Source organism: Platichthys flesus, chromosome 1, assembly GCF_949316205.1.
Source record: "Platichthys flesus chromosome 1, fPlaFle2.1, whole genome shotgun sequence".
Lineage (NCBI taxonomy): Eukaryota > Metazoa > Chordata > Actinopteri > Pleuronectiformes > Pleuronectidae > Platichthys > Platichthys flesus.
The window spans coordinates 3,246,767-3,272,863 of record NC_084945.1 but is presented as its reverse complement, the minus strand read 5'-3'; the positions used below and the strand labels follow the sequence as shown (position 1 = coordinate 3,272,863).

The 26,097-nt window shown below is 43.4% G+C and overlaps 1 protein-coding gene across 2 annotated transcripts in view; it reads right to left on the bottom strand.

Annotated features, from left to right (window-relative positions):
• The window catches only part of LOC133957167 (protein kinase C-binding protein NELL1-like), a 198,575-nt gene that overhangs the window by 151,889 nt on the left and 20,589 nt on the right, over window positions 1–26,097 (bottom strand). For both annotated transcript variants that reach the window (XM_062392661.1, XM_062392738.1), the window contains exons 3-4: window positions 20,068–20,218; window positions 7,562–7,732 (exon numbers count right to left, since the gene is read on the bottom strand). In XM_062392661.1, coding sequence (XP_062248645.1) covers window positions 7,562–7,732; window positions 20,068–20,218 — 322 coding nt within the window. The remainder of the gene's footprint in view (window positions 1–7,561; window positions 7,733–20,067; window positions 20,219–26,097) is intronic.

Genomic DNA, 26,097 nt, shown 5'->3' with positions numbered 1-26,097 from the left:
GGCACCGAGCAGAGGAAAGCAAACAGGAGGTCGACTCGCTCTGGAGAGAGAGGAGCTTTTGTTTGGAGCCAATTTTCTGTGCTGTATCCCAAAAGAAGGAGCCAACACAGAAAAGCACTTACTTTCAACTCAACCCTGCTTGAAGGTGTGCTTTCATACCACATCTACACTTTACAGGGACTCGGCTAAACTGGGGCCAAACTGGGGGGGCGGGGGAGAAAGTGCCGGGAGCGTTCACGGCCCCCTGAGAAACACCAGCCGTGAAATGACCTTCTGTGAGCAGAGGACAAGCGTGTGGTCGTAAGTGACGAGCACCGCCAATGTCATTACTGCGATTAGCGAATCAGGTCCAAAACAAAGAGCCGACTGAGGGCATGTGCACCGGGTGTCTGCCATTAATTCAATTATGGGAAATTTGGAGATTGCAATTACACACTATAGTTCTGCAAGTGTGTGACCTTGTCTGGGCTCCGCTGTGGCACGGCTGCAGGTAATATCACACAAATGTGTGCGTAGGGGGAGAAATGACGGTGAATCTGTTCAGATGGGAAGCATTTGAAAATGATAGGCGGAGGAGGTAGAGGAGGTGGAGGAGGTGGAGGACAGAGAAGGTTATTGAGTCTGCATTAGGGAACACGCCTCAGCCAGCCTCTCACCCTCACATCCCGGATGCAGAAACACTTCACCACTTCAATATTCATCATTATTTCTCCGCGTCTTAGCTGTTCTGTGCAACTGCTCCGAAAAAGCTGCCCGAGCAAAACAGAAAGTTGATTTTTCATGTGGACGCAGGAGGAGGAGACTTTTTATTCCCACAGAGCTGCAGATACACAAAACAGCCGTTTGAGGTCCGACTCAAGCGATTCCACGTTTGTAAAAGCAATGAAAACTATTTTTATTTGAATGAAAGAAGTTTAACTTTAGCTGCTATATTGTCATTTTGAGCTAGAATGTTTATTCCAATGATAGGGCATAATACTGCAACTCAACTTTAACCAGGATCTGGAAATGTGTCAACTATTGATTTCAGTATTTGGATGCATATCAATAATCGAGTTCCCTAACACAAGGCTGGAGTTTTAGCAGGACTATGAACACTGGCCAGGAGAGAGATATGGTTTTTAATTTTAAAGGAAATGAAAAATTATAGATGTTTTTAAACAGGACAAGAAAATAAAGCCACAAAAATCTTAGATATAAGAGAGATTATACATGAAGTTGACGTAACTGATATAATAAAACGAATGTTACTTTATAAAAATCTAAAATTGCATTAATCTCAATAATCAATATTTAGTGTGTTAAGCTAATGAGAATACACTAAGTTTTAACAGCTTCTTGAAAATACCATCAAAAGTTAGTTTTCTAATATGTGGCTGGATGATGCTTTAAATCTTTAAAACATTTCAGGCACATTTAGAAATGCAGCCCTGAGCGACATGAGGTTTGTAACATATTCTGACTGGAAACCTGAAAGACAAGATGGTGTTTGGATATTTTTTGGGGCTTTAAAAATAATTAAAAGAAAATTAAAATCTATCCTCAACATCACAAGAAGCCGGTGTCGTCCAACACTCATAGTCGAGTCGAGGAGGAACCCGAGGTTCAGATTAGAGGCAGATTCCCGAACCGGCTTTAAATCTCCTCTCTCTGTTCATCTGTTCCAGTTTTTCAAATATCTGATTTAAAAGATATTCGTTTGTATTCGAAGTTTATCGATGTGTCGCCCAGAAGAAACACAATTAGAGACCGAGACTGAAAGAGGAGAAAAATGTCCAGAGTCGTTAAAGAACAAGAACTAGGATCAGTTAAACGCTGCTCGTTTACTCTGAATGAGATGATGTCATGTGTTGTTGTTCTGTTGTGTCACTGTAGAAACTCTCTCATGCTGCAATGGAGGCGCCAGCCAATCAAATCCTGTTATTACCAAAGAGGATGTGGTGGTGTGTGTTCATCTGATAGTCGTGTATTACAGCTAAGGTAACTGCAAAATGCAAAAGAAAACATGTTTTATAATAAGTGTTTTCTGTGTTACAGGGAATTTCCATCAACTCTCCAGCTTCTGATCCACCTTAAGATTAACTTTCTTATCCTAACCCAAAGGTAAAGGTCCTTGACACGGACACGGCGACTGCAGGCGCCCTGCAGGTCCAACAAAAATGACGGGGACAAATCGAAGGTGTTGACCTGCAGGAGAGCAGCGGATTAAACCAACACCACCAAAGACACATGTGTGTGTCTGTGGGGGGGGGGCAACTGAGGAGGAGTTGCTGTTTCCTGTTTGCATACAGCAACACATCTGAAATCCTGCTTGTCTCACAGCAACAGTTTTTGATTAAAAGCAGTTTTTTGTCCAATAAATCAGATTATTAATGGATCCCATTGTCAATCCTTTAAATGTTAATTCACAAGATGAAGAGTACAAATGGAGTAATGCAGGGAAAGAAACTGCAGACTGTGAGAATCTATCAGACTTTACAAATGGAGAGCCGTCAGTGAGGAACAGAGCGATTCCATCTTCCCGACAGGAGCGACGTGTGAAATACAGATGAGGAGGAGAGAGAGAACGTTCCATTCATTTGAATGTGAGGACGATGATGATGATGATGATGATGATGATGATGATGATGATGATGATGAGAAACGTGGGTCAAAGACTTTTAAACACAGACAGAATTCATCACGGAGTCCGGACTGATTATTTGTGGCGGCAAAAGCAGGAGAGAGAAATGTGTCATCGAGATGTGATGTATTAAATTCCCAGAATGCCCTTTGGTAACCTCCGAAGAAGAGACGGCTTAAGGACGACTAACCCCAGATCACTCCCCTTCTGAAATCTGTTCAGACCTGGTTTTAACATCTCTCCCTCTGGATGTCATCTCAGCTACAAGTGTGAATTACCCACAATGCATTGAGGACACATTTGGTTCATCAGTTCACACCTGACATCAGATCGCGTCTCCACAGATTGTGTCTTTAGTGACGACTCGTTATCGGATCTCACTTCTCAAAAAATCACTTTTATGTTTGCAAAGACCGAGGTGATGTTTGATTACAGTTTATCATCAGCAGCAGCTTCATAAGCAACATAACAATTAATATGAGAAACACAAATGATTAATTTAACTCTGTATACTTTGTGTTACACAGATTGTGATCATGGGCTGTTGTGAGGTTTCTGCAGCTTTCAACAAGAACTTTAATGAATCATTGATCTTTAGAGACGTAGATTTCAAGCTATAGAGGAACGTCAGATTCACAGAGTTACTTAAGTTTCATCATAATTTAAAATGAGTAGAAGTTGCCAAGAAGAGATTAAAACTCAATGCTCCACATGAGCACTACAGACAGAGATATATATACATATAAACCAGTAGCCAGTCAGATTGACCTTTAGCCTCAGTGTACCCTCAGGTTCGGCCTGTGACATTGATCACAAGGACGAAACACTTTAATGACACTGAGTTGAAGTTAAGTCCCTCACACCTGCTAACACCTGCTAACACCTGCTAACACCTCATACACCTTCTGGTAGTTGGTAACTTTAATTGTGCAGAAGTCCCTCAAACGTACAAAGGGATATTCACCAGCTTGTTCTTTATTTAAAAATTATTTACGTGCAACTGAAGTAGCGCTATATGAGATTTAACAAAATGAAGACATCCCTTAACATGCAGATATAGATATTAAATATGTAAACATGTATTTAAGACCTATAAAGCCTTTGGGGAGAGGAGGGACTGAGCAAATAAATCAACTGTACATGTGAAACACTGAGAAGAGTAAAAAAAACACTGAGGGTAACAGTATTAAAAGCTTTTTAATCCTTCTATTAGAACCACCCAGAAAACCCCACACCTTGCTCTGTGTGTGTCTGTGTGTGTGTCTGTGTGTATGAAAGCAGGTACTGTGAAGGGCAAAGAAACTAAACAGTGAAAGTTCACCTGCAGACGTGAGGATTAACTGCACTCTCACATTTATAGATGCTTAAAACCCTTTAATGAGGCTTGAAATCAATAAAGTGCTGTTTAGTGCACAAATCAAATCCCTCTGAGGCTAATGACTCTGCCAATTTGCTATTAATGGAGAAATCATTCCCGACACTTAGGCGGGAGTGAGATGATGATGTTAGGAGAAATATGATTTTCCATTTCTTCACTCCTGTTTTTTGTTTGTCGTCATCAATGTCAAATCCACTCGTTCGCCCTCAGAGTCGAGAACGAGAGGAGAAACAAAATCGGATTTCTAATTCTTTTTGTGTTTGTGTGGGATTACTTCAGCCGCCGTGTCTCCAGGGATGCCCCCCCCACCCACCCGCCCCCCCTGAAATCAAATCATCAGTCGGAGAACCCTCAGCCCGTTGACATCCTTCAAGTTGAGTATTCTTTGTGTGTCTGTCGGTGTGTAGTGTACTTCTGGGGACATTTCAGTCCCCAGAAGTAACTGGAGAGTGAGCGCTGCTCTCTTTCCACACTCCTCTCCAGGCTGATTTCATTCCAATACATCAAATCCTCCAGTTGGACCCGGGGTGAGTCCGAGTGAGACGGAGGCCACAGCCCGGTCACACTCTGAGAAAACTTTATCTTCTGTCTTTGGATTGGAAATAGTGACTTTCAGGGTCATCATCTCTGCCAGTGGTGACAGAGGGACAACCGGGCTTGGTTATATGAACACTACTGGCTCCCTGAGGTTATCAGTGAGTCCTTTAAAATCAAGCAGAGCCATGAATAATAATAATAAAAATACAATATAAAACAAAATAATAGCTTAATAGCGACTTTCAGGAGACCCGAGGACACCTTTCATATGTCTATGGGGATAGCAGCACAAAAAGGATAGAAATAAACAGCACTAATAGATAAAGCTGCCCTCGAGAATCTACATAAGCAAATTGACAATTATTCCAATAATTATATTGATGATGATTCTCAACCTTGGGTCGTTAGCAAATGAATAGGGGTCACCAGATGGTTGTGGAGAAAGGAATTAAAAATAAAAAATATAAAAAATCAAACTGGGCCTGAACAGCACATCCACCAAACCTAATGTCCTTTCTCCTATTGAATAAAATGTTTACAATTAATTACCTAGATTGTGGAAGTCGCCATATTCAAATTTGTCCTGTCAATTTTTCTCATTTCAGTTTTTAACACTCCTCATAATGACATAATCCATATCTAGCATGCTGCATTGTACGGCTGTGCACTATATTCTGCCTTTATGCACCTGCACGGCCATCCATAAAGTTTTTACTGTCCACGCAGCAAGTCTCATGGTTTCAGCTGCAGGTAAAAACCTTCTGTTCACTCTTCAGTCTGTGTAGCTGTCAATAAAACAGGAGAGATAGGCCGGGAAGAGTTCCAGACGATTCCAGAACGACAACTGCAAAATCAGGTAAACACACAAAGACAGTCAAACTGACATCTTGAGTATAATCCTAACGCAAATTGAGAAAAAACTGAAAATTCTGGCAAACTGTCGTCCTGTGTTGACAAACTAAATCCAGTCCCCATGTGAACCGTCTTCATTAGAGCCCTCAGGGAACGCGTGATTGGCAATTCTGGACATCCTCCCGCTCGCTGCAGTGTTCATCAGCATCTAATTACGAGCTTTATCATTGTTGAATTAAGGATGAGAAACTGGCACAGCGTCTCTCGCTGGAAACTGGGCTTCAGATGATGGTAAACAGAGTTCGGTTCAATTGGTTTTCATTGCAGCACTCCGGGCGATGAGAATATTTGAAAGAACTTCTTTGGATGAGCTTCCTGTCGATACCCGACTCTGGTGATGCTCGAGGATTTTGATTCGAAGAGGCAGAGGTCAATGTGGTGAACAGCCAGGAGCTACAGTGTTAAACTGAGAAAGCACAGTACATGATGTGCTGTTAAAAAGGTTCTGGACCAAACACACAGAACAGCTTGACACAGCAAGTCTGAGCTGATGGTCAAAGGAAGAGATACGAGTCGTTACAGCGTCACATCAGAGGAAGGTGGTGTTGTTGTTGTTGTTGTTGTTGTTGTTGCTCTGATGGTGCTGCTGCAGCTTGTGTGGAGACGGGAACATGGAAACATGCGATCGAGCAGAGAGCGGCCGCAGAGGAAGAGTTTGACCTTTGTGTCCGACTCGCTGCATCGACAGTGAAAAGAGAGACGGTGATTACAAAGCTCTCTCGACCTCCAAGGCCTCGTTTTGATCTTCTGAGAAAAAACATCACGCAGCAGCTCTGCATCAACCTCCTAACATCCTCTCTCTGTCTCCTGTTACCATTACATAACTGCACATTGCAACTCTATAGATATTAATTGTCGTTGGATTAAATTGTCTTTTTCCTTTGACTTTATTTGTTGTACATGTTTGTGAATGATGTTCTATGTTTTTATATATTTTTTTTAGAGTGTGTTATAATGCCAGATACTTTGCTTCTGTAAATCAATTACAGTGCAAAACGTTAATATATCATAAATATATCAAAAAGAATATAACATATCTTTTGCATTTTAAGAATTAAGTTGAAGTGTCATTAATAAAGTTAAAATTGTGTATTACTATGAAAGCAGTAGATCCCACCCCCCCTCCCCTGCACGACAACACACAGTTTGTTAACAGCAGTACTGACAACAGTATAAAATCTGTTTTTTAATAAAAAAGTAATAATTTCGCAACAAAACAAACAAGACATTAAAGATATTAGTGGGAAAGCAGAGTAGCAGCATTGTGTCTTGGCGTGGCAGATCTGTTTCCTCCAAGCAGCCACAGCGAGTATTGACCAGACAAGGAAGTGACTCCAGTTTAAAAAAAGCAAACTCCTCTTCAATCGCCTCAATTAGCATCAGCCTTCAGTTCCACAGCTCTCAGATGATAGATGACACTCAACCAACCCCAATCAATTTGCTACAGTATCTCTTAATTAACTCAGCCCCCCCCCCCCTTTAAAGAACTGTAAGCACGCAGGGAAGTTTTGATTCCAATTTTATCCAATTACATCTCGATCTTTCCTCCCTAATAAGTGATGCTCTCCTTTATCTTCACTACAGCCTCATCCGACAGCGATAATTAATCGACAAACCACCGGCCTGATGGGAGTAAAAGGCGTCTGGGGAGAATCAATACTACTATGCAACCCCGCCACCCCCCCTCCCCTCTGGCCGCCGCCATGCTTCGTACAGCCCTTCATGCACGAGAGGTGACGGAGCGTTGCTTCCACTCAGATGTTTACTCCTTGTTCGCGGTGCGTCCGTCTGGCAGCTCCACCGGGAGGAGGACACGTGAAGCCTTCCCGGCGCTCAGGAGGAAGTGTGAGGGTTGAGATCTACCGCTGCCCAGGTGCATGTTTATAGATCAGCTCTGACTGAGCGCTGCGTTAGGAGAGGGTCTTCACTGCCCGATCGATGAGGACATTATATCATGGTTACCTTCCACTTCATTATGGAACAGTGGGAGCTGCACACGCCCTCCAGGCCTCATGGAGACACCAGCTCACACTGGGCCTGGTCCTTGCTGGTGAGCATTCATCCACACATTTCACCATCATCATCATGTTTCACACGTGTGCTTGTGTTACCTGTTGCAGTCCACGTGCAGCAGCAGGTGGGAGGCGCTGATGGTGAGGGCGATCTTGTGCCACTGGCCGTCGGCGAGGCGGTAGGGGAAGGACTCGGAGCGCGGCTTCCCTTTGAAGCGGTAGTGGTAGCGGATCTCCTCCCTCACCCCGCTGCTCTCCAGCTCAAAGTAACTGCAGAGGGAAGAGAGGAGGGGTCAGAGGTCAGAGGTCAGAGGCGCTTGGTTCTAAGGTCAGAACCAAATGTCTAAACTCAAGGAGAGGAGAATAAAACATTATTGTTGGCAGTTAGTTGTATACAAATATTAGCATTTTATATACTGCATGTTGGCTAAAGCTTTAATATCCCAATACACCAGCTGCCCAATGTTACTGGCAGACATTGACCTTTCATGGATATGTAATTGGCGTTTATATTTTCATGATATGCTGATCTTAATTTCAAATTTAGATAACGAAGCAAAAGAAAGTAAAATAAATTGCTAACAATATAAGGAGGTACAAATATCAGTCAATATCTGGATATGCGACATGATTCAGCCCACATGTCCAGTATAAGCTTGACTTATGGTAGATTTGAACCATTTCAAATCAAAGCTAATGAGGTGCAGGGGTTTGAATAGACTCCGGGAAATATCCAGTGTGTCTTGACATTTGAAGAGATAATAACCAACATAATTATTCAACGATTCTTCCTTCCAGATGATAACACATTCACAAAAAGATCATTATGACCATAAAAGTCACTATCCGCCAATAAATAACCCAGATATCCTACAAACAAGCACAGCAACATGATATGTGTCCAGTTGACGGTCGAACAAGCTGCTGACTTTTCTCTCGCTTTGTGTGGAATGGATTTCTCTCAGCTCGCCTCTGCAGACAGAAGAAAGGAATCTCTCTCTGTCCGAGGTTCACCCCCCGTCCTCTCTCTGTGGTGCGGCTGCAGGCGGTCGACCTGAAGCAGTGTGAGCTTTACTCTCCGTCCTCATCAGCCACCGAGTCGTCAGAGACGTCCGGGCTCAGACAGCCGCAGCCCGACAGCCGCAGGCAGCCAGTCCTGACATTTCAGCTTCCCTGCAGCTGCAAATGACCCCAGCACAGGAACCAGTGGCTGCTCGGTGCACGACTCTCACACAAACACACACACACACACACACATACACACACAACTTATACTGTTCCTGCAAACACAGCTCTCCAATACATAATCTGAACCTAGATACAACCTTGCTTATCCCACTATATTCTGATATAAAACTCTCTCTCTCACACACACCCACACACACCCACACACACACACACTCTCTCACTGGATCAAGCCCATTCAATACTGAGCTCAACAGCGCTCATGCATATTTATGGGAGGGGAGAGCGGACCCACTCAACAGAATCTCAATCAAGGCTGTGGGGCGGCAGAAGAATCCGTGAAACTGAGGAAAACTCAGAACTCAGAACTCAACACAAACACACGGAGCTGGAGGATAAAAGACCGAGACGCGTGATGTCATCAGTGAATATGGTAGAAATTATTACAAATGAAAAATCCAATGTGGTAGGGACATTATTGGATGTTTTGACAGGTTGTAAACAAACCAAACATCAGGAGAGTTGGGTTTCCTCGACCAATTAAAGGCTCAGTGTGTAGGGTTTAGTGACATCTAGTGGTGAAGCGTCATGTCGCAGTTGAACACCCCTTATCTACCCCCCCACCCCCCCACCCCCTTTAAGCAAAAGACTCCGTTGACACCTGGTGGTATGTTGGAGTACAGACCAAAGAGCCATGAACTGTTGCAGGGCATAGGATTAAGTGGGAAGATTAAAGAATGATCCGGAAGCATCTGATCTCCATACATGTAAGTGCAATATGGTGGTAGCCTGGGTGGAGGTAAGTGCACTGCATTGGACCAATGTTGCACAATCCCTGCATCTCATATTAGAACCTTGGTGACAACAGAGGCACCTTCTCTGCACATGTTACGACATCATGTCAGTGAGGCTCCTGTGACCCTGCACTGCAGATTTCAAATCTATATTCTATGTCCTTCAATGTCCCGAAGCAAAACCTCCACAGCTCTTATGTGCAACAACCCACCTCTATCAGCTTTGATGCTAAACACTGTGAAGGAGAGACATAGCTTGTGATTGTGGTTTTACATATTTCTGAGCGTTTGCATCATCAATCACAGAATAAATAGACAGAACTGCTGGAGGAGAAGCTGATTAACTTACACAAGAATAACCCACACCCCTCACTCATTCATGAAATTATCATCGGAGATCATTGCAATGCATCAAATCATGTCAGAAATTCAGTGTTTCAGGCAACAAAAGACAAATACAGGACCGAGATAATGAGAGGAGCTCCCCCCCCCCCCCCCCCCCCCCCCCCCCCCGCACAGCAGGCTGTGTTAATACTAAAATAGTTATCACACATAAAAGGAACTAGCCTCCCAGGGAAGTGTTTTTTCTACCACATTAAATTGCTGCTTGCGTCCCGACACACACGTGAGACAGGCCGCCCGGGAGGATGGGCCACGCATGAAATGAACACAACACTCTGCGGCTCCGGCAGCTGGTTTCCATCGAGCTGCCGGAGCCGCAGCCTCTGAAATCCGTCGGCTGGAGAAGAATCTTTTGCATCTAACGAGTAAATTGGGGTTGAGACAAAGAAAGAACGAGAGAGAGAGCTTTTCCAGCTTCTCCTCTTCCTCCTCAGGGCCACGATGAAACCTAGAAGCACCGAGCCAGCTATCTTCTGATTTGACTCATGAAATAATCATCAGAGGCATTAACTCCACTTCACGGAGAGGGGTTTGTTTTATGAAGCATTTAGCCGTAGCTATTGTGTCGCTGCATTACAGCATATTTAACGAAGGAGAATAATATATCGGCAGCGGGGCCATTTATAATGAATAGTGTTGCATGACAGACACTAAACGTGATATATCTGTTTTCAGTGCTTCTCCGCACAAACATAAACAAACGAGACTTATCACCGTTTTAAAAGCCGCCTTTTCAGAGCCGGTCCTTTCACAGAGCTGCCTCTTCACTAATGGTGACTGCACGGATCTCACACTTCTCTAATGTGACTTCCACAGCTTTCAAAAGGAGGAAATAATCATGTCTGCATATCAAAGGAAATAGGAATGTTTTGACTAGCTGTGGCAGGGGAAGACTTCTCTGTGATTAGAGTGAGTTGATATTTGATGTGAAAAAAACACACTTGAAAAGAAGCTGCTCATCTATGAGCTCCACAAAAAAAACGGAATATATAAATATAACCAAGTAGTTTCTGGTTAAATAGGAATGTGGTTGGGGGGTTTATTTCAGAGCTGCAGCTATCGAGTAAAAGAATAGTTTTGTATTTCAGTCGGTTCAAACTAATTGTTCACCTCAGCACTCAAGTTAAACAATAGCCCACAGGGGATAATGGGATATGAAGGACCATCAAGGACACACAAACTTGGACACACAAAGCTGCACTTCCCAAATTGTGATTAGCCTTTCAGGAGCAACAGGCTCGGTCGGCCAACGATGATGTGCTCGCTCCAGGAAATCCTTTTTCACATTTGAGCTCTTGGAAAATGTCTGCAGAATAAGGTTGAGTGCATATTGCATTAATGATCTCTGGAAAATACCCGACAGATTCAGTGTTTCTCCTTCACCACCTCCTTCTCATCGATCCTGGACTTCCCTCACTCTTACATCTCCTCATTTTAATGTGCATGTATAAGAGACATTCTATCATTTACAGTTGAATCCTGCAAGTTGCATGATATATTCATTATTTTGGTCTCATTACAAATCGCCTACAGATTTCAACCTTCACCACAGCTCCACTGGGAGTGCTTCACTTTTTGGTATTCATGGCGAACTGACCCCTCTTCTAAAGCAGAGGTTCATCCTCTTGGGGGGGGAAATGAAAATAAAACACTTTCATAACTTTTCAACAGAGTTCCCTTTGTCAGTGATAATGTGATCTTCACAAAGCAGAGCTAATGGATCCGCCACTTTTTTTTTTTTTAAGTTCATCAGCAGTTTCTTTCCTCAGTCGCTGCAGAGCACACAGCAGATGAAATATTTAAGGGGATGATATAACCGTTTTCATAATTTGGGGCATTGGAGGAACAGTGCTGATTACTCCCCCCCCCCCCCCCCCCGTTTTCTCCACAGTATTATAAATATATAATATGACTCAAACTGCTGAGTAATAAATATAAACAGTGGCCGTGACAGGGGTTCGATGGCTGCGTCTCCTGAGCCGGAGACTCCGGACGGATCTCAAGAGTCCGGTGACAGGTCCGGGAGGAAGCTGGTGAGTTGACGAGCGGTCTTCATCAAAACGCATCGGTGTCATGTGCAGGAGAAAAAGTTCTGGAAATGAATGGCTGCCCAGAAATGCTTGGCTGGCTGTGTATCATCCTGTCCTTTTTCTGCAACCCCCCCGGGTGTCATGCAGCTGGTTTTATGGAGGGCAGCTGACAGCCAATTATCTGCTCAGTGGGGAGGTCAACACTCTGGAGCTGGTCCGTGCAAAGGGAGGAGGAGGAGGAGGAGGAGGAGGAGGAGGAGATAGACCAGACACTATGATGGAAGAAAACGTACTCATGCCTTCACTTACTGACCTGGAAAATGTGACCAGGATTGATTGAAAGGCATTGAGCTCCAGTGTAGTCACAGGAAGCCAATCCCTGATGGGAGCTGGCAGATGTCCTCATCACGCCGATGGACGATTGGCCGATGGGTGTGACTGTCACGGCTGAACCTGGCCTCAGGTACATGGATCAGTAAGATGTGGTGAGCAGAAGGAAATCGATTCTCATCTTCACAGTTTGGAGTGTTTTCACTGTGACATTATGAGCAGCAAGGTGCGAGGCAAAGCAGGTCAGGTTCCTGGTGATGAGTCGGGGGGGAGGAGGGTGATGCCGTCCAGCTGAAACCAGCATGATGCACAGGCCGGGGAAGGTGGAACCACTGGTTTATCGGGTGCAGAGGAGGAAAGAGAGCAAGTCCACATGAGTGTCTCTTAACTGGTCCTGTTCAGACCTGATATTAACGAGTGTCTTGAATGATCCGCGCCAAGTTCAGGTGTGAACGCACCAACACCGATGTCCTCAGTGTCTCCTGAGATTCGATCACTTCAGATTCAGATCGGTTTCCAGATCCGATTTCTTGATTTAGCGGCTCAAGTTATCTTTTAAAAACGTCGCCAGGATCCGACTCCGATGGGAACTGGTCACGGCCCTGATGTGACAAGACATCACACGCAGCAAGGAGAGGAAGTCCGTGATGAACATGGAGGCCACAGACGTGAGCTTACTAAAGAGAAACTTTGGTTTTCCATTTGAGATCCACAACTACAGCAAGGGACGCAGCACTGCAGCATCTTGAAATGACCAGAGCTTGGACCAAGAATCTGATATCACACGTCCCGGTTTAAGAAACGAATAATCACAGATGCATTTCACTCCAGTGTCCCTGAGAGTTTGCTTCCCGGTGGAGACGGAGGAGAACCCTCGTGCAGCTCGTCAGTTTTCTGCCAAACTGCTGAAACTAACCTGATTAACCTGAATGATGAAAAACTGAACTTCTTCCACCAACAGAAACACAGAGAAACTGCTTCAATGTGTTATGTTACGAGTCATGAAGCATTTATATTGTTTAGTCTGGTTCAGTATTATTATGCCAATTGTGATCATGTCAAAAATAAATAGCTTGAAAAGGTCAGTTCCAACATCTGGACAATCCTCCATCAGAGAGTCGGTGGCCCCAGCCGCCCAGATGTTGACGGACAGTTTTGTGCTTTTCCCTTCCCGAGGAGGAGACGGGCGGCTGAGCGGCTGGTGAAGGTCTCTGGGGACTGAAGACAGGTGGACAGGTGGAGGAGCTCTGGCTGTGTCTGGAGTGTCGGGGGGGAACCTGTCATTCAAACTAACAACAAACACAGCGGAGTGTGTGTGAGTGGGTGTTTCGGGGGAAGTGTGTGCCCGGCTGAGATTGTGTTTTGGTTGCCAGAGAGCGAGCAGAGCCTCGGTCAGGCTGGGTGAGCGATGCTCTCTTTCCTGTGGGCTCGGTGTTCTGCAGGGCTCCTTTCCAGCAGATATAGAGCGGAACTGCTTTGTTTTCCAAGGCCGGCCCCCAGAGACGGAGACGAGGACAAGTTTACATTAACCAGCCTGTGGTTCAGGGCTGAGTGTCAGTAGCTTCACAGTCCGTCTGTGAGTACCGTCATGTGAATGAGCCTAAAGTGCCACAGCTAATCAGTTATTGACATTTAGCTCCGTTCATGAAGCTCTGGTAATAAACGTTGTTTTTCATATTCCCAAGTGAGCAACATGGTTTTCAATTGATAGAATAGTGACTGTTTGCAGCCTGCAGACAAACAGAGGCCGACTCAGACCGGCTGCGAGGAAACAGGAGCATCTGGAGCATCAGAGAACTTCTCTCTGGAAAAACATATCGGAGCTGAAAGGGCGACTGAGGGTTCGATATTCATCTGAATATCTTCCTGGGGTAAGCCTGGCCCAGTGGTTGAGGTGCAAACTACAATTTACCATCAAATAAAGACGATATGCCAACAAAAGTGTTTTTCACAATCTGGTCACAATTTGTCCGACTGTGAGTTCCCTTTGCCAAATTCAAGTAAACGAATTCAAGCTGCCCTGTTAACCATCGTGCAGTTATATCCACCTCTGACAAACTGCAAGGAGTTCAGGATCGACACCAGAAGATACCACAACTCTAACACAGGCACACACAATAAAAAAACACAAACACACATTCTGCTATAACGTGTATTTTGGCAGCAGCACCATAACTAATGAAGGTCCGGGATCAAGGCTTCTTTACCTTTGGATAAATTCATTTTGTAGATGCTCTGTTTCCTGAGTGCGAATGTGCACTGAGGTAGAATCCAAGCTGCTAGCTCATATTTTATAAATGTCTAGCTCACATATCTTTTAAGGGGGACTATAAAACAGCCTTAGTTTACAAGCACATACATTTTCTTCCAGTATTACTACAAAACATTCAAATTGACTCGATAAATAGATCTTTGCTCTTAAATAAACCAAATGCAGAGTTTAATATCTCCCTGGGAGAACGGCTGTGACTCTACTGACAGTCTGTGTACTTAGCTGCAGGAGGCAGAGTTCATTTAAAGTTCCTCTTGTGGTTAACTTCACTAACTGCTCGTCTGAAACGACCCTGAGGTCAGATATCGACTGCAGCTCACCAGCCTCCCTGAACCTGCACCACAAAGTCCAGTTCAACACGATCCTCTCATCCGTCGCCATGTTTTTACAACTCCGACCACACGGCAACTTTGGCTCGGAGTGTTTTCTTAAGAGAGAAGAAGAAGAAGCTGTGAGTGCTCCAGGACAAAGGCCCGGGCAGAGGAGCTCGGCAGCTGGAGGAGCCGGCCGAGCGTCTCTGGTGTGTGAGAGCTCAGGTGGGGAGAGCGGCGAGAGACTCGGGCTCCGAGTTAGTTCCTCACAGAGCTTCACCCGCTCGCTGACAACGAGCGAGTTAGTGGGACCCAGAAAAAAACTGCTGGCGAGGATAAAACAGGCTCCTTTTGTTCTATTCAGCCTAGTGGAGCAGCAGTAAAGCTTCCCTCCCATTCCCCAGAGCCGGGCACCAGAAGAGAAAGAAAAAATCCTCCGCTTCTTTTTCAGCGGGTATACTGAGAAAAGACGTTTTCACTTTGAGGATGAGGAGAGCGAGGGATGAGAGGGCGGAGGAGAGGAGGATATTATCATGCTGGGAAAGTGGAGCTGGCAGGGGATGTGGGAGGGAGGGAGGGAGGGAGGGAGGGAGAGGATGCTTCGATTGTGCTGATGGAAAAAAGAAAAGATGGAGAAGTAAAGAAGGGAGCGGGTGGGAATGTGTGATTGGATTTTGGCCGAGTGGCACCGCCAGTTGTCCGTTAGCCGGCGGAATGGGAGGTCTGGGTTATAATGGGAAAGAATGGGCATCGGCAGAGGGCTCTAATGGGGCCTTCAGAGAGGATTCAGAGGTTAAGAGCAAATCCTCAGTCACAAAGGAGCACAGGTCTTCACTGAGCCGGGCAAGACTCGGTCCATCTCGCCCCAATTTAATCACGCTCTCTGCTCGTGACTCACAACACAACACCGAGCCGCAGAGCAGCTTCAGCCCCGACTCGGCTCAGACAGATTTGCATCTGAATATCTCCTTTGTGATTCTTAATAATACACAATATTTGGAGGAAAAATGAAAGTCCTTGAATATGAAATAAGTGAGTGGAGGGTTTTTAGCTATTCCGCTTAAGAGAGATGTGTCAAAACATCCTGTCTCTATTCCAAAGGTAAATATTACAACAGCTCACCGGCAATTACAAGAGAGATCGCTTCATTTTCTCTTTTTATCACAGCGGGTTGGAAAATGGGACAGTTTCAGTTTCTGCGTGGTGAGATTTTTAGATTCATTTAACATAAACAGACTCACTTTACTCTGGATGATCCACAAATCTCAGCGTATATAGATAAATATATATCCACTACTGCTCTGAGGGAACCCTGACCCCTGTTTCTAACCCTGACCTGGAAGAATATGGAAACATTGGTTTCTTTTGACAGCTGCTCTCTACACGTTAGAGAATAAATCCAACTAAATGCAAATATGGTGGAATATCAGATATCATGAATTCCTGCTGTTTGATTTCCTTGTTTTTTCAGCAGGACTTTGCAAAACTTACAATTTTTCATCAAACTTGGTAAAGGGATGGAACACGGGCCGGGAAACAAAGGAGCAGTTCCAGATTTTGTTTTTAAATATTACACGAAAGGGTGTTTTTTTTGACACTTTCACCAATTTCCCAGGAAACAATTAATGGATCTAGAATTAAAAAAGTTTGACATATGTAAGGGACTGATATATATGAAAGTGTGCCCTTCTGAACTTCAAACTAAAAACGTAAGGTGACAAATTGGGCTGAAAAACCTGGATCTACCACCAACGTGTGGCTGAGATGACATGGTCTCCGTAGAGCTTCAATATGTTTGGAGTTAATTTATTTCCAAATGTACACAAAGGATTCTGTGCAAAATTGAAGGGACTGTTGGGGAATGAGTGTCAGTCTAATCTATGGACATTAGATAAGAATACACTCATCCCGGTCATATTTTAAGTCGTCTACAAATTCAAACCAGCGTCTTTTCGACTACAAAACATTTTCTAATTCAAAACCCCAAAGAAAGTCACCAGCAGCTTCTCCATCCACTCATTTCTGAACAATACCAATGCAGTGGAATCCTTACATCTGACTACTGGGTGAGTTTGAGCGTGGCTGAGTGCTTTTAATGCAACGTTTGCTTAGTGGCATCACTCCTCCGAGCCACATTTGCTGCACGGTGCATGTCATCGTGCCTGAAGGAGGAGGACAGCACCGTCAGGTAGCTCCACTTAGCCTCGCTGCTGGGCGGACCGGCCGCTGCGCCACAATTATACCCGCAGGTAATGTGTGAGAGCGAGAGAGCGACAGAGGGGGGGAGCTAAAAGGCAGCGCTCAAGGTCACCTTGAAAGCACAGCAGGGGGCGAGAAGCTTCTCTTCAGGAGCAGAGAACAGTAAGTGCATCGGAATGAAAAGAAAAATCTGTGCACAGGCATTTCACACACACACACCAGTGAGGAAATAAGTATTAAATTAGAGGGTTAAAAGTATAAAGGCCACAAAAAGAACTGAGTCCAAAGGGTTTAAAGTATAAAAAGTAGAGCTGTGAAAAATTACAGGGTTAATTCGTTATTTTTTTTAACGCATTGAACACATGAGCACAAGGACCTTCCAATATACCCACAATTCCGCCCACTCTGCACTAGTCGCCACTCTAATGCAGTCAGACGGCAGCTGCCATTCAATCAAATAAACAACATGGATAATTCTGATGAACCTGAGAACCTTCTGGGAACCTTCTGGGAAGATCGTGCTCCAAAAAAACAAAGATCGAACATTCAACTAAACCAAGGTGATATGTACACTCTGTGGGAAGACGTTATCGTTTCACAGTAGTAATACTCGCCTAAAGTAGCACCGGTCGGCGAGGGGCGTTCAAGTGCAATGCGCCAAACCAGCTTCACTCGCAGGACACATTGTGCAAAAGAAGCGGTCAGTTAGTTTGCCTCACCTACTGGCTAAAGAACGACTAGCTAAGAGGACCTTGAGAGGCATTAGATTGTGTCATGGTGTGGTTAATGGTTGTTTGACAAAAAATATTAAAAAATTCAACCATCCTATAAAAAGAATGGATAAGAAGCTCCAATCATTTCTGTTTGATTTAAAAAGAAAAGAAAAAAGTTTTATTCAACCATACAATGGCTAAGAAGCTCGAATTCTGTTTAGGATGAAGATTATATTAATGTTCCATATGGAATAGCAAAGACAACTCCTAAAGAACTGCTGAGTTGCAGAACCATTGTTTTGTTTATTTATGATTATTAAATATGTTAAATATATATATCCGTCTTTTGTCATAAATTGTTTGTTTTCACAAAAATATACCGAGAAATCTGTAATGTGATTAATCATGATTAATCCTTAGAAACCTGTGATTAATTTGATTAAAAATGTTAATCATTTTACAGCCCTAATAAAAGGTAAAGTAAATATGATGCAACACACTCCAGGTCATTCTATCATGATGCACTTCTACTTTACAACACCAGCTTATTATCACTGTACGCTGATTTGTGATGTTTTAGCCAGAAATGAACAAAACGCTTCCATTCGTCTATTAATTAGTGAATTATAATAAACGCATTGAAATATCGGTTTAAAATATTGTTTTTCTTGGCCTCAGAGGAAAGGTCCAGAGTGTTCAGCCCATAGGACCTGCCTGTGTTTCATTCTACACTCATGGAAATATTACAGTTAGAATACCACAGAGCTCATTCACTAGATGTTGATGTTGATTTGGATCTGCTCCACATGAGACACTTAAAATAAAATATCCATGAATTATTCTGTGAGAAATCTATGAAAAGGTTAAAAATCCTGGATCTGCTCCAACATGTTAATGGTTTCTCTCCTGGGACTCCATCAACACAACACAGCTCCATCAGAGTAGTAATAATATGTGTTGGGATTTGACTCAAATATAACTGACACAAACATGTGAATATGGATGGATGAATGGACAGATGAAACGATGAATAGATGGATGGATGAAAGGATGAATAGATGAATGGATGAATGGATGAATGAATGAATGGATGAATGGATGAATAAATGAATGGATGAAAGGATAGATTGAAGAAAAGATGAATAGATGAATTGACGAATGGACGGATGGATTACTAGATGAATGGATGAAAAGATGAATATTTGAATGGATGAAGGGATGGATTGGATGAATAGATGAATAGATGAATATATGAATAGATGAAAGGATGAATAGATGGAAGGATGAAAGGATGAAAGGATGAATGGATGAATAGATGACTCGACAGATAGATGAAAGGATGGATGGACGAATATATGATTAGATGAATGGATGAAAGTATGAATGAATGAATGAATGAATAGATGAATGGACGAATTGACGAATGGACGCAGGGATGAATGAATAGATGTATTGATGAATAGATGAGTTGACATATGGATGAGTAGATGAAAAGATGAAGAGACAAATGGATGAATAGATGATTAGACGAATGGATGAAAGGATGAAGGGATGAAAGGATGGAAGAATGAATAGAGGAATAGATATTTGGATGGATGGACGGATGAGTGGTTTTGTCAAACTGCAGCTGTTCAGAAACTATCTGGTTTCTTTGTTTACTACATTTTAGAAAACAAGCTTCCTCCTCAGCCTCTCAGGTCATGGTCTGCTCGTCTTCACTGGGCTTTTGAGTATGATTCTGATTGTGTGTGAACTCCAGCAAACACACACACGCACACAAACACACACACACACACACACACACTTGCATGCTCACTTTGACTGCACGTTACACACACAACTGAAAGCTTTTACCTTCAGAGGAGGAAAGAAATCAATGTTTCCTGCCCTTTAAAAACAATCCACAGTCGTACAGTCTCTCGGGGGGGCGGTGGGGTGGGTGGGGGGGGGGTTATCCGCTGCCACTCGGCGGCGCCCTGCAGCCATTGCACTTTGCAGCGACATTCAGTCCATTGCAACAAATTCAATACGACTCATCGAAGCGGCCCAGACCAGATTACCAGTGTTCGGATGATCACTCAACAGAAACCAGGTGTGTCACCTGTTACTGGTGCAGCTCAGTCGAGGTTCCAGTTAAACCACAGCCACAGATGCCAGAGTGTGTCTGTTTCTGCAGCATTCCTCAACTGAGCGTTATCCCTTCACTTCACCTCATCAACGACCATCTGCAAACAGCCACGAGCTCCACGCCAATTCATATCAGGCTTTAATTTTAAGAAAGGGAGAGAGCGCTCGCTAATCCTCAGGAGTGAAGACGAGCTGGGAAGAAGCCGCGGTGCTGAAATGAAGAGGATTAGAAGATGGATTACCTGTGTTCCGACTCGTGGATGGAGAAAATGACTCCTGACGTGGAGGACTTCTGCTGGATGGAGGCCAAGAAGGTGAACTCGCTCTTACTCCTGAACAGCTGCACCACCTTCTCTGTGATGTGCGCCGGGGCGTGAACCGCTCGGCCAACATCTGAGGGAGGAAAGTGGAGAGAGAGAAGAAACCGTGAGCTCGTGTAAACTGGTCCCACGGGCGAGCAACATGTCGGGTTAGTTCTTCACACATGGAGAAACACTGAGAGATCATTTTCTACAGGTCTCACTCGTACAGGTCTGTCTGGGTCGGACAGATTGATCTGTACGTGCCGATGGGCTTCAAACCCCAAATCCCTGTGTGTGTGTGTGTTTGTGTGTGTGTGTGTGTGTGTCAGAAAGAGATTAATGGAATTATTAAACAAGATATTAACAAGAAAAGATGCTAAACCTGAATCTGGAGACTGGAACCAGCTTCAACATAAACATTTATCTGAGTATGTTTTATAATTTTCCTCCTCATCTTATGAGAACTTTGTCAAATAACTCTTCAGACCTGGATGAGGAAATCTGACAAATGAGAAGGGGAGGAATTGTATTGTCCTATTCGCAAACAATAAAGTTATCACAACTCATCATGTGAGTGTAGACCTCAGTGTTTGTGTGTGTTGCACGAGAGACCACAACTACACAAATCCTCATATCACGTTCCCCACGCACACACACACGGGTTTTTTTTCAAACAAAGTGAAATCGCTCATCGGACGTTGACAGTGTGTGTTTTTGTCGCATGTGTGATGTACATGTCACATTCCAGAGCAACGGTCAAAGTGTGCATTTGTACACTTAAGAGAACTTTGTGTCCTTGATGGGAGAAGAATGATACTTTAAAAGGATCATTCCAACATATTACACTCTCTGTACTTTCTATCGTCAGTTATCGCAACGATGTGTTCACTAAAGTTAAGATCTGAAATATGACAAAACGACAGCGTAGCCACAACAGGTCCGATGGGACACAAACACACAAGCAGGCAAACAATTACACCCGGCGACAAGACAAACACACACATGCTGGAGAAGTTGAATCGGAGCTTAGAACTAAAAACCACAATATGCAGCGAGCAGCTCCAACGGGTGCTTTTGTTTGTTTTGCAAAGATCTTTTTTTTTTCTGTGTCACAGCCAGAAACATTTTTATAATGAGAGACGGTGTTTCCCAATGTCAGCAGGCAGAGAGAAGAAATGTACAGAATTAAAACACAGGGGTTGTTCAGTGATGACAGGAAAAATATCAACGTGTTCAATTCAATTATTTACAAAGAATGGATGAGAGTTAATGGATGTGTGTTTGTCCTGCATGTCACAAATAAACGTGGATCTATAGAAAATTTAGCTACTGGATGAATTATCAACAAGGCCCGGGACCCCCACCTGACTCAGACTTTTATTCCACCCCCACACCTCAAGGATGTGTTAAATTAACACATTATATAATATTATACTGCAGAGGTCTTCAACAGGGGGTCCGCAACCCCTAGGGGGTCCGCGGAGGTACTGCAGGGGGGTCGCAACATTTTTATATTTTTTATAATTTTTCCAACCAATTTTTTCACCACAAATTGAAATGACTTTAAATTGCATCCAACATATTATGAGGCTGATATGACCCTATGCCTGACAACCTCTATCCATCCAAGGTTAGATAAGTTGTGTGCTACCCATCAGGGTCCGACATCTCACTAATGTGGGAGTAATGTGTGCCGTCCACAGATGGCTTGAAGATTCACTGTCTCTTCTACATGTATGTTTAAAATAAAGACATGAATCTGTGAATTACTTTAATAGCTCAGTGTTGTTTGCAAGATGTATGTTTATAAATGGCGGTGGCATGGCCACCCTGTACCTTGCACATGTTTTAATTAAAAACATGAATATATGAACCCGTGTAATATTTGAATAGTTTAGTATTGAATGCACAAAAGCAGGCTAGCTATGTTTATACATGGCACTAGGCCCAGTTTAATATAAAACACAATTTTATAGAAAATATATAGTATGGGGTCCCTGCTCCATCTATCCACAAGTTTGGGGGTCCTTGGCCTGAAAAACGTTCCCTGTTATACTGCATTATATTGCAAATTGCAATCTGACACTGTTCACTGTCTTGCATTTCACTTTTTACTTCATCTGTTATCTATTATATATTTTTATTTAGATATGTTTACGTCTAAATAAATGTTACTTTGTATAAATATTAGAAAAAGTGAGTAAATAAGAAGTAAATAGTGAGTAAATATATATTGTTTTGTTTGTGTTGTATTCATTGTTTTTTTAAGTTTCTATGTTCATTGTATGCACCAATAACCAGAGCAAATTCCTTGTAGGTGTAAACATACTTGGCAAGAAATACTTTCTGATTTCTGATTTCTGAATCGCAATAAAACTTGACCCTACTGGTTTTTCTTGACCTGTGGCGATACCCTGGCTTCTCATCTGGGCCGAGTCTGACATTTGTGACTGAAATGTCTTGATATCTTGTGGATTATTGGACGAGCTGCCGCGGACAGAAACAACCCTCTAGATGTCGGAGGAATTTGGAAAAGACATATTTTTAACAAGGCCAGGATTCTCAGCAATTTTTGCACCTATCAATTAAACTAAACTGTCAAAATCAAGTGATAGACATCTGTCAATCAGTGTTTTGTTTGCCCAATTTGGATTTTACAATTAAAAAAAGATGCATTTATGTTTCTATATATTTGGTTGTATGTGTTTTCTTTTTCTTTGTAATGTTTTAGTGAACAACAATGCCAGCAAAGAATCGGGCGAATAAAGAATAAAATCTAATCTTGTAAATCTCATAAGAATAACATCCAATCACATTATGCACCATAAACTTGTTCATTTCTTTTTTAGAGCCTTTTAAAAACTTTTATTTTACTGAATAAACAATGAAGAAAAACTTCTTCTACATTTAGTTTTCTATATATTTACTATATGTTTGTGTTTTCTTTTGATTTCTACGGTTAAACCTGAATTACATTTCTGTCTCCTAACAGTTTGACAATGGAATCATCGTTATTAATTAAGATATTCATCTGCTGATGAATCAATGTGAGACTCTCTTCCCACTCGGTCGCTGTTAGTCTTGCTCTCGTGTCGACATGCGTGTGGAACAGGAAACCTGAGGAACTGGAAGGAACAGTAAACATGTATCTGAGCCTCCAGAGCTGATCTCAGATCAGAACAACGGGCTTCAGCGGCGGCTCCACACTCACATAGGAACATGACAGAGCGTCCAGCGGAGAGGTGCCTGTGGCTGTCTCAGCGCTTTCAAATCTCCCCGGGGTGACAGCGGCCTGCCTGCCCTCAAACTCAGACCCCCCCCACCCCCCACACCCCGGCTGTCACAGCCCCATCACTGAAGTGCCAGCTTCCCCGGTTCTCCAGCCGGCCGGCTCCCTGACCGCTCTGCCATTAGATCACTGCTTCAAATCTGCAGGGACCCGGCCCCGGGTTCTTTATGATGTGAAGATACTGACAGAACTCAAGAGTTACTTCACCTGACCGACAAAAAGAAAATCTGTGTGTGTTCTGCCTCAAGGTCAACGAGAGATTCCACATTCAGTCAAACCCACTGGAGAGTGCAGCTGACGCCCTCATGTAAGAGCTCAGTACAGCAGAGTTCACTCTGCACGGCTGGTGATTCACGAGCCGCCACTCATCACAGGAAGCAGACAAACAAAAACAAAGCACCGCCCGCTCTCGTCCCCGTGCACGGGAGCTCGACTGCAAATGAGATGTTGAAATGCATTTTATCTGCAGTGATTAACAGCAGATCTCAGATCTCATTCAAAGCAGCAGCCGGGCTGAAGGATCCACGAGCAGACTGGATGAGAGGCTGAATCTCCTTCAGGTTTCTGTGCCAACACAATTAAAATGAACAAAGTTATTTTACCAGAAACTAAAACAAAGGTTGTTTTCCAACTTCAGGGAAGTGAAACAACTTGGTGAAAGTTATCACAACTAAACTCTGATGTGGGTGGGAGACATCAGTCTCTAACGCCAAAGCTATATAAACCCAGTCATCCATTGTGACCTCCTCCTCCTCCTCCTCCTCCTCCTCCTCCTCCTCCTCCTCCTCCTCCTCCTCATGATACATCACACGTCTCCCGGCTCTGCCTCTGGGAGCAGAAAGTCATCGTGCACATGACGACAAGATGTCACTTCTCAGGAAATATTAGTTCTAAGAAAATAAACGACGCTGTGGTTTGTTTTATTTCCACAACAGTTTCCTTGATTTTATTTTTTGGATGAAAAACTAAAAAACGTGATCCCCCAATTTCAATGAACGAATTTAAATCAAAGTCAAACTACAGAAGAAGATCAATGCTGCTTTAGTGTTGATGTGATTCAAAGGAATGTTCAGTAAGTTCAAATCACTGACTCTGCTTTAAACACAGCATCACGTCCTGTATTTGTTTTTCATTAAAGTATTCCTCCTGCTGTATGTTTGTTCTCTTGATATAAAACTCTAAAGGGAAACTGATACAAGTTGTTTTCATCTCTGATTCTTCACACGTGCAACTGAACTGTTTTGTGTGATGTGTGATTGTGAGGTGACTGTTTTCATAATGAGGGAATGTGGATTTACACATTAACACAAGTCACACACACGTTGATACTGAAATATCAGTAAAATTATGAAAGACAATGAAACTAAAGAGGAACACAGCTTTTACAAAGTGGTATTGGTGGTATGGTTTTGAACTCACAGAACTTCTTTGAGGAAGGAATGTTCTTAAGCCTGAATCATCATGAATTAGACATTAAAGCTTTTACAGAGCAGCTCTGAACTCTGGACAGTATCCTGAAATGTTCCAGAGGGGCTGCATGTGACACACACACACACACACACACACACACTGAAAATAAATCAAAAGTGTCTGTCTGCTTAAAACTTTGCTTAAAACCCGTATTCAAAACTTTATCTGCAAATTAAAACCCCATTTGCTGAAAGTTGCTCGAACCCGAACCGAGTGGGAGCGCTCTCCACCCGACAGTCCACTAACAGTGATGGATGGAGGAGATGATGAGAGCCGAGCTAAAGCAGAGCAGCCTCACAGCCTCGTGCTCGTCCACATAAACAAACTCATTTACAGTGACAGGAGGAGGCAGGTGGAGCGGGGGGGGTGTTCGGCTCCCGGCAGGCGAGAAGGAGCTCAGTGTAGCAGGCAGGAGCCGTCTGTCGCCCCCCCCCCCCCCCCCCCCACTCCCACTCCCCTCCCCATCTTACAGCTCATCACTTTAATCAGGAGCATGGCGCTAAGCTCAGATGGCTTCTTTAACCGAGGAAGAGGAGCTCAGCAGAGACTTCACTCACCAGAGGCCCGGCCGGCCCAGTGACTGGGGACTTCTGTGTGACCTGATATGAGGAAGCCATGTCACGGTGTCACAGCCAGATAAGAACACTAATGTGACTCGCTCAAGTTTTTCAGCCAAGGGCACAAAGTGAAGCAGAGTTTCCTAAGAGGCCAGACAGTTTCTATCAGACGAGGGGGGGGGGGGGAAGAAATGAAATAAAAAAGGAACCCTGAATAATCCAAAATAAATAAATCAGGAGATTGAACCACAATTCATGTCTTTGCTACATTCTATCAAATTAAAAGAGATTGTTTTTATTTCACATTGTTATCAAGGAAGCAGATAATGATTTCAGAATAAGATCATGAATCCTGTCATCATCACCAGCAGGGGCTGCTTCTCCCTGTACCTGACTTCGATTGGTTTATAGACTGGCGTTTATCGAATCACCTATTATATAACTGTGTAATAAACTGCATAGAAATTAGTCTCTGTTTAAATGGAGAAAATTCATCCTAATATATAGAGAGTAGTTTCCTGTCTATAATAAAAATGTGTCCCCTTGAGATTTGGATGTGTGCAGATAATCACTTATGATGTTTGGCATCACGCTCGATTCCACGTTTGAAAAGCAAAGTGAGATCCTTTTGATTTCCGTTGAAGTGAATGTTGC